At 41.4% G+C, this 10,206-nt stretch overlaps 1 protein-coding gene across 6 annotated transcripts in view; it reads left to right on the top strand.

The window, feature by feature from the left end:
• The window catches only part of adgrb3 (adhesion G protein-coupled receptor B3), a 100,954-nt gene that overhangs the window by 51,882 nt on the left and 38,866 nt on the right, over positions 1-10,206 (top strand). For 5 of the 6 annotated variants that reach the window (XM_058651670.1, XM_058651669.1, XM_058651668.1 and 2 more), the window contains 4 exons: positions 149-250; positions 6,200-6,306; positions 7,579-7,773; positions 9,664-9,732. In XM_058651670.1, the coding sequence (XP_058507653.1) occupies positions 149-250; positions 6,200-6,306; positions 7,579-7,773; positions 9,664-9,732 (473 nt within the window). The remainder of the gene's footprint in view (positions 1-148; positions 251-6,199; positions 6,307-7,578; positions 7,774-9,663; positions 9,733-10,206) is intronic. The other variant, XM_058651667.1, reaches the window with a different exon arrangement.

Below are 10,206 nucleotides of genomic sequence, written 5' to 3'. Positions count from 1 at the left end.
TGCGTCTTATGACAATGTCGAGATCATATTTAACAACACGCAGGCTTGATTGCTAGTCCCCCTGGAATGTAATGTTAGGAAATTGTTGCATCATGTTGTGAATGCCAGAAAGCTCTTGCACCGAGGTGAAATCCACTTTACTTTTCAGCACCATATGAGATTTGTCCTGAGGACTATGCAGTGTCAATGGTGTGGCGACGGACACCTTCAGGAGAACTGGCCTTTAATAGATGCCCGCCCAATGCCACAGGTGAGCTTACTCTTTTATTTTATTTAAGACTCATTTAAGAACATTTTATATCAGAAACTATAATATGATTGACAGACCTAAATGTAACAAGGTTTGGCTTTGAATCACAATAACTTTGTGCTACTATCATGTTGCAATTGTAGAATTTTACTGAAATGTACACACATATGATGGTAATTTGGCTTCATTATGTAGATTATTGCCACAATAGATATTGTGGGAGTTAACTAGCCTTTGGTTGCCAAATCAACACACGGTACCAAAAAGTCAAGTTCCACATTTGAGGAGAAACCACAGTTTGTATTTGCAACTCCCTACATAACCTGTCAGCTTGCACAGCTTGTCTACTGGATGGAGAAAAAAATGTTTCTGTGAACAGAAGCACACCGAGATCTGTTTTCAGTCAGAAAACAGAAGCTTTAATATGTGCATGGAGAGGAGCATGAGAGCAGAGGGTGAAAGTTCAGGATGAAACAAAAAAAGAAGAGAAAGGATGAGGAGGCAACACAACAAAGTGAGATTCAATCTATGACAACGCTACAGTGACATGTTACGTTGGTGCCTAGTGAAGGTCAGTTTGCAGACAAACACAGCAGGACAATGGGTTGGTGTCGGGTGTTAATGTTACATGTTGATCCCACACACTAAGCTGTTGTAAAACTTCTGGTATAAATTGACATTTCTCTCCCACAACCATAAAACGTCTAACTGGTAAATGAGTTGCTGCAGCAAACACACTGTCATTCACAGATGGCTTACCTGCGGCAAAGTTATGGCGAGGAAGATTTATTAGTATGACATTAGCTTTCTGACTTGACATTAGTTTTATGGCTAATAACTGCTCAGCACTACAAAGCTATTTCAAGCTGGCACTGAGGACTTTTTGTGTTTTTCCTTCTACTCCGTGTAATGCAGTTGGAAATGTAACACCTTTACTGATTAACAATTTGATTTACACTGAAAAGGTTCTTCAGGTCACTGTGAGACACTTTTCTACAGCTCCACTAATTACTTTTCTTTGAGAAGCAATAATTTGTTATATTCAAAGCAAAAAACAAAAGCGTATCCGTGAGTCAATATGGCAGCTAAATTTGGATCCTGTCACACCCAACGCTTTCTCTATACTATTGTTTTTGACAAGCTGTGTCATGTTATAATGAACATATAATGCACAGCATGCAAATATGAAGCAAAAACATGATTGTGGTAAATCTGTGTAACGCCGTCTATTGTACATGAGCTGGGGTGAATGTCATGTACTTTCAATGTAGGCCAAATCAGAAGACAGTTTCGCTCTTGGAGGATATATATGACATGGACAACAGTTAGAAAAAATAGTAACAAAAATATTCTTTATTGGCAGGAAGCCACTGTTCAATTGCAACAAATGAAAAGTTCAGCTATGACTGAATTTATATTTCTCTATAGATTGGAATTTACCAAGAAAGAACCTCAGTTGTAAACAAACAAATAAACAAATTTACAATAGGAATCCTGTTCAAAGTGCAAACCAAATAAAAAAAAAAAAACTGTGTCCACAGTCCGTCCGAAATCAGAATGTGTGTGTATTAGTCTTTCAGTGTATGGTTGTGTAATTGTTCGTCTACCCGGGTAGTGTGATTTTGTTTCTTATCTGTATGATGTGATAGCTGTCTTTCTCCCGATGCTCCATGAAGCTCCTTCCGACATCACATCCTCCATGCATGTAAGCCGGTGTTCTGCTCCGCGTTCCTCGGGTCCAGGCTCTGGCTCGCCATCAGAATCGATTCATACACACACACACAAAACAACCTGCATAGAGCAGCAGTTTTTATCCTTTAAATCTATTATTTAGCTCTTCATCTCTTTTAAAACATTTATCTAAATCAAGTGTACAGTATTTATCCTCTCTTTTTAATCTTAAATCAATGAACGTGAGCCATTCACATTGACAATGTAACTTATGAATTTTTAAACAGCCCCCACACACAAAATGGTGTGTATATGAAATATTTTTAAATGTTCTTTACATACGCACAAATCATGAATTGAATCACATATCAATGGTGTTTGAGAATAATTCACTGAATTGCTGTCTCAATAATCAGATGCACACAACTGTATGTGTTTTAGCTCACAAAACCAACTTGTTTAACTTTGTAGCATTAGCTAGCATATAGCAATAGCAATAGCACAGGTCATATCAGTAACATGTTGTATAGCAATAGCCCAATTGCTAAAACATAGCACTAGTTCGATTAGCACAGACAGTTATCCACACAGAAATACAAAATTAACCACATTCTCAAATTCACCACACTTTTATATACCTCCGGTTGGCTTTAAACATTTTCTCAGAAGCATAACGGCAAATAATAATGACATATTCATGAAATGAGTGGTTAATTAGCCGTGGTTGGCTATGCTAAGCGCTGATGGTTACTACTCACCGGAGTTAACACGATAAAACGGCGATGTCCGGCAACCCAAAAACCTTCTCACAGGTGCGGATAACTTTCAGAATCAATAACTCAAAACAAAATAAAGTTCATCTAATTATTAACATTTGGCCATAGCGTGTCTGTTCTCATCGTTGTCAGAAACCTGCGAGCCGGTAAAAAAACAAAGGAACTATGACCGTGAGTAGCGCTTGTGTGTGACTAATGCGCACCCTGCTGGTGAAAATAAGGGACTACAACAAAATACAAACTCGTTCAGACTTTATAGCTCAACGTTGTTAAACTCCAAAGAAAAATTCGGCATTACACACATGTGTTTGTAACTAAAGGGCGTTACATCAGCAAATGGTGAAGCAGGGCCTTTAATGTCGAAACAATATCATGATAAAAGAGTAAAATAATGTATTACTACATGAAACATCCTTCCTGAGAAAGCTGGTACTAACCACTCAAAAAAAGAACATGATGGACAACAGATCAGGTCAGGTCAAGTTTATTTCTAAAGCCATTAATCACAGTTCCGGTGTCAGCAGGTTTCACAAAGCTCACATTATGAAAGTATAAAGCAAAACAACACCTTCCAACCTTTAACCTGTAATTAGATTAAGGTCAAAACCACAGAACCTTTCGATGAAAGAAACGTGTAGCGAGACGAAGCGCCTCACGTTCAGACCTTCCCCTTTCGAGGACAGTTCAGACGTGTAATGGCTGCAGAGAGCGGGTAAACAGAGATTAAATATTGATCAGCAAAAGCGGCATGACAAAACGTGTGACACGGACGAAGTCAGACTGTTTGGGTAAAATGTTCAAATGGGTTTGAGGCATCAGTGCCTCAATCAGAGGCGTCATCTAGGTCAGCAGTACAGCACCCACTTCTAGTGTTATTGTGAACTGCCACCAGAGGCAAGAAAGTGTGGAGAGGATACATGTATGAAATAATAGATACAAAAAGTACTAAAAGCCTCAACTCTAAATGATCAGTTGGAGTTTGACTCACCAAACTGAAAGAGGGAGAAATCAAAAAAAGAGAAACACAAGTTAAAAAATCTATTAGTGATCAATCGAAATTATCATGTGTTCTCTTGCAAATAACAGCCTCCTTTAAATTGAAAGTGGTAACGTGGCTCACATACTATATGTTCCGTTATTACTGAGGCAATGTAAGGTATTGATTTTTACATTTCTGTATAAAAAAAAGAGAGGAAAGAATGTGGATTGGATAATACTAAGGCCACACAAATCTATCCTTTAATCTCTTATTTCTCAGGTAGAAAATGCTTTTTTTTTTTAGCCTTTTTGTCTTTGAGATGAGTGTTTGGAAAAAAAAGTCACCCCCAAGTTTAGAAGACCATAAAACTGGACAGCGACAGGTCATTGTCTCTGCGGAGCGCAACCTTGGTTTTGATCACATCTCCGCTGATCTATATGTCATAGTCGACCTACTCTACATACATCACAGGTGATGCAAGGACAAATGACAGATTGGTGAGAATTCCCAGTGAAAGCTTCCTTTTCCATACCTGACCTTGTTTGACCCCACTGGTGACACAGATCCAAGCCAAGAGGAAGTAAAATGTTTATTCTAGAGAGAAATATGAAACTAACTACATTCATTCATTAATTTCCTACTGCTTTGTCCTCCACATGAAGGTCACGGTGCATCCAATCCCAGCTATCGCCAGTCCATCACAGGGTCACATAGCGACAAACAACCATTCACTCTCACCTACGGTCAATTTACAGTGTTCAATTTCCCTAATCCCCAAATCTGTTAAATTAGCAAAACTGATCATGAAGGGAAGAAGGGATGTTTTGTGTAATCCCTCTCCAGTGAGCATAGGTTATTCTTAATAATGTTTCCCATGAAATGCTTATGGACAGTTTTTGGCAGCAAGTGTGGTGTTGGGTTTTGTTTTATACAGCTAATAATACCTCAACCACATTCCTTTGCTATAAAATCATGAATTTTCTTCGCAAAACTGTTGTGCAAACATAAACGTGCGCACTGGCCCATGCATTTCACTTTAAAATGATTGTGGCCTCGGGAAATTTGTACCTTCTAGTACTGCTGATTTCACATTAAAATTACATCAGACAGTATAACACTGAAACGAAAGCAGACTACAGGTCATTTGAGGGCTAAATAACTCATTGGAAAAAAGAAGATGGAGAAGTCTTTCGGTATCTATTGAATTAAACTCATCTTCCAAGTCAATACACAAACAAGATTCACATTTCTCATTTGAGTGGCTTGCATGTTTATTAGTTTAAAGCAGTTGTTGACTGCAGCCTCTTCTTGTTTGTTCGGTATATTTTGCCGCCTCCCGGCTGAAGCACAGTGTCTCTTTTGGTCGACAGTAACCTTTGAGAATGTCGGAGCCAGAAAAAGTGAATTGAATCCCCAATTTCTCTGCATCAAGCCATCATAAAATATACCTTTTTCACACCGTTTTTAGAGCCAGAGAGATGATGGAATACAGATGTGAAAGTATACTTTTGAATGCTAAACAAAGGGGGCGTGCAGGATGAATGTAAAAAAAAAAAAATCCCAGTTTGGAAGCAGATAAATGCACAGTGCAGTGTGAAACCTCTCCTGTTGTCTCATGGTGCTGCATGCCCTTCTGGCATATAGCGATGTTTTGTGTACACTCATGGCTTTAAGTGCATACCGCCATGCAGTAGCAGTGGAGGAGGTGGGCGTAAGAGGTGTGGTTTCAGTATCTTCCTGTCTGTGTGTGTGTGTGTGTGTGTGTGTGTGTGTGTGTGAAAGAAAGAGAACAAGACATAGAAGAGAGTTTATATGAAGCACAAAATGCCGGGGGAATTGTTTTGTACTGTGGGAGTTTCCCTCAGGATGTCAAGCACCTGTGTTGGAGCGGTGGGGTGATGTGTGACGTGCACTCCACCAGCTCGACAGCTGGGTAGGTGCAATGTTGGACCTCTACGTAGGAGATGTGGATGGATATTGGGTGGGTCTGCTTTTTCAGGACCACTGTTTAAATGCCTGATGGCTAACACAGCTGATTGCTTGAGTGAGCCACCGGAACTTGTGTTAACGCAGCACACAGTGCGTAACATATTTTAAAAGCCTGTGCCTGTTGCTTGAAATGAAATGCAGCACTTTCCTTTCAGAAACCTCTCTGCCCTCTCCGTCAGTAATGTGCCTCAAATTCAGCGCAAAATATAATGGGCAATGTCAAATTCTGACGGTGAGTGATGGGCAACAGAAACGGACAAAAAAGCAAAAGCCTATTATGAAAATATAAATTAATGTTTCTGTCGTCCACTTCTCTTTTTGTCCTTCCGCTCCTTCCATACCCCCCCCCCCCCCTCCTGCACCCACCACTTCCATCTGCCATTCTTTTGGCTATCCTTTGGTCTTAATCCCCAATCCAACCACCCCCTTCCCTCCCGAACTCGACACTCTCTGTGCCTGCAACCATCTCCTCTCTTTCTCACATCCCCCTTTCACTCCTTGTCCTCTCCAAATCTGTCTCCTACTGCTCTACAGGCACCACTAGTCGACGCTGCTCTTTGGATCACCGTGGTATGGCCTTCTGGGAGCAGCCCAGCTATGCTCGATGCATAACAAACGAATTCAGATACTTGCAGCAATCAGTAGGTGCAACGTCAGCTTCCTCTCACAGACTCCAATGCATCATAAATTACCTCCCCTGTGTTACCTCTGCCCCCCCCCCTCTCCCATTCTCATCACACTGTACCTAAAGATTAACCACTTTCAATAGCGGAGCAAATTAGAACACTAATTTCACCATTTTTCTCTTTGTAATAAATTGACATAATGGATTTAGTTTTTCTGGCATGTTCTTATCTGTGTGAAACTTTGCTCATATATTTGAATCCATTGATCCGGCAAGAAGCATAGTGTTCCTTTTTTTCCTCTTAAAAGCAGCACATTATTCCTCTCTCACACGTAACTGCATCTGCAACTCATCTTCTTCAATAAATCACTTAACAGTTTTGCTCATTGACAAAAAAGCAACACCCCCGTAAATAAAACAGGAAGTGCATAAAGATAGATGTCTCCGTAAAGAGTACGAGCTCCAGTGTCTGTGCAGCGTGTGATGGAGGGGTTGGGATGGATTGACCATGATAGGGAGCAATTTGGTCGGTGACCTCCTGCTCCTCACGGTCTCACTGACCAGTGAGGGCAAGGGTCTTGTGGATGAGATTATTGATCCTGCTGGCATCTCTGGCACAGATGAGGCGCATTAGATGCCTCTGCAGCATCTTGCTGCTGTCACTTAAATGTCTGCGATATCTCACAATGCAGATTCTGCTCAACCCCCGTTAAAATAACTGCAAATTCCATCTCGCTCTCATTTGTGTGTAATCTGCATACGAGATGAGACAATTAAAATGAGATGTCATATTTTTCTGTACTGAAAACAAACCTAACATATGTGTGTCGCGTGGAAAAACAACTCACTGGCATAGAGAGAAAAGACATTCCCATTAGAATAGGTATTTGTGATAACCCTCCATCACTGTTAAGAATATAAAGACTCAGAAGAGCTGAGAAAGCACATATAGCACTGCACCTGTGATGTGTATTTATAACTATAAACCCTGTGCAATGATGTGAAATGTCATTTCACTGTACAATTTCTGCCTAAATCTGAGTCTTCTGCTCCAGTTAACTCTTTTATTCATATTGGCTCATTTCAAAACATCCACGAGGCAGAATACATTTCAGCCCCGGCTTAGATATATATGTGTCACAGAAAAGGCCTTGGAGAGTCAAGTCTTTCTTCCTGATTTGTTTCACTCCGTTTACTCTAAATGTGTAGCTTAGCGCATCAGTGTGTGCCTCCGGAAATCCGCTTAGGACACCGATGCCCCAAGTTCTGTGTTCTCCTGTTTTTGGAGGTTCAGGGGCACCTTGCGAAGGGACAGAGGATGCTGGCGGGGGATGGGATGTCCCAGGTCACCAAGAACCTGCTGGACCTCACCCAGAGGAGGAACTTCTACGCCGGCGACCTGCTCTCGTCCGTGGAGATCCTGCGCAACGTGACCGAGACGTTCAAGAGGGCGAGCTACGAGCCGTCATCAGACGACGTGCAAGTAAGTGAATTCATGGATGATCATCTTTCTGTAGCGCAGTCATATACCACGGTGCAGTGGCTCATGTGACATCCTGGCAATATTATCAGCTGTATTATACCGATGTTTTGCACAGAAAATTTACAGAAAATATGACAATTTGTGCCATTTTGTGAGAGACCACAAAGGCTGACAGACACATCCCATGACTCCATTGTCTGAGGAGATTTCATCCACGTTCATAACTGCTTCATGTCATCGTGTTGGGGTGATTGACTGCAGACTTGATGCTTTTTATGTCAATAGAATGAGGAGGAGACTACGGCTTAAGCTCCACCTCCATTGTCGATAAGATGATCTTCTCACTAGTGCCATGATTGTGATATATGTGCAGTCTTTGAGTTCGGTTTATTGGATCTCTTCTTTGTGTGTGTGTGTGTGACCGTGTATGTAATATATACCAATAATTATAAGAATATGATAGTATTATTATTATTATTATTATTCTAGTAACTCACCATGTGATGGCAAGAACACACTGAATATTAAACCAGTTGTTTTCTGTTGGATAGTAGAAAAATATATTTGCTTTTTAATAACATGAAGGTTCAGCTTCTTTGAAATTCCCAGATGACGTTACCTTATCTGCTGAGTAGTAAGCTTTTCTTTAGGTACATTGAATATGTACAGTAAACCCATATTGTTGGACTTTATACACATCTGGGGACATGAAGGCGAAGGACAAACAGATAAACTAAAAGCATCAGCACATGAAGTACCTTGTCATATCAAAACCAGTGACGTATAGATATATACGTCGTGATCTAAGCTTAGTGTCTCAGCGACTGTGACTCAGTCGTGTGATTCAGACCTTTATTGCCGTACAGCTTGTTCTCCAGGTTTAGGATGGAGATAATTAAATCAACCAACATGTTCAACTTGCTTAATTATGCACTTCCAAAGCTCTGTGGAATTTGGACTGCAAAATGTCAGGGATGTTCGTTCCCTCAAATCTCTACTGGCAATATGCACACTTAAGAGAAGGTAAGGTGTGCGTGCAGTCTGCCGCTAATATTCTGCAGAAATAAAAAGCCAAATGTTCTGGCCACGGATGGACAGCCGAGGGCCCATTCAGCCATTTCCCCACCTTGGAAAATCTATGAGGTGAGGGAAGCATCCTGTCCCTGGTTATGATGAGAGCTATATAGTGTGTGTGTGTGTGTGTGTGCGTGTGTGGGCAGAGAGCAGAGCAGTCAGCCAGCCAGCCCACCCCCTCCATGAGCCTCTGCGCTAATGCAGTGTTAAAGTGGGCACATTACCACCAGAGGGAGCATAAGCATTCAAGTAGAAAACAAGATAGCCTGTGTCAAGAGAGAGAGCCACTCCCTCAGGCACATTGTAGACCAGACGAAATAACAAGGCTAAAGATCAGACAGGGGTCCTATTACTACTGGAGGCACGCACCTCGAGCAGATCCTGCTTTCCGCTGCCAAAAAAAGGACAATCCATACAGCAGCTCAAACATTCCCTTTCATCTTTTTTTTTTTTCCCCCCATCATTGCAGCTTGTGTGTTCCTCCTCTGGCATTAAGTGTCTGCTGCAAGCCGCCAGGGTCCGAGGAATGTTTTTGTCAGAGCTGAAACAAAGAATCCCACCTTCTCTCTAGCATCACCATCACAGTTTCAGGGGCAAATATCTTTTCTTTTTCTTTTTGCAATTGAGCCCTGCAGGGAATGTCATTATCTCTTCACAGAAATCCCCGACTGTGATCAGAAGTGCCTGTATATTATCCATAAATAAAATCTTTGTGTACGGTTCACGGCTCCTGGTTTTAAAGGCGTCTTGCTGCAGTGCATGCAGCACCGTGTGGAGAGTGGGTGTCATGTATTTTCCCTTTCATCATTTCCACAGAACTTCTTTCAAATCATCAGCAACCTCTTGGAGGAGGAAAATAAGGAGAAATGGGAGGATGCACAAAAGGTAAGCATCTGGCAGTGCACTGAGTGAATAATTGTGGTTTCGACATGAATATTATGTGCATCATAAACCGTCTTCAAGCGTGTTTGTAGCGGTTCCACCTGAACAGCAGAGACGGCAGGTGGGTGTTGATAAAGCGTTTCACTCGCACATATCACTGAGAAAGGTCATTTAGCTGATGTGACATCTGGCCTCATTTAGAACGCTAATTCCTCAGACCTCCACTTGGTGGCAGCAGCACTGCCACAGTGACAAGTCCACGCAGCACCACTGCAGGACTCATTTCCTCCTGCAGACACCTTGTTCCATCCAGCAGCTTATACGATTCATGGCAACCAGTGTGATTAGACGATCACTTAAGATCAATTTTAGACACAAACAGTTTTATTGCTTCTACCACAGCATATGCTTATTTCTTTTCTCAATGGCAGTGTTTCCATACAGATAAGCAGTCTTTATATTTAGTACAAATACAGG

This window comes from Solea solea, chromosome 15, assembly GCF_958295425.1.
Source record: "Solea solea chromosome 15, fSolSol10.1, whole genome shotgun sequence".
Classification (NCBI taxonomy): domain Eukaryota; kingdom Metazoa; phylum Chordata; class Actinopteri; order Pleuronectiformes; family Soleidae; genus Solea; species Solea solea.
Note: the sequence above shows the minus strand (reverse complement) of the source record. Positions and strands in the feature narration are given on the sequence as shown.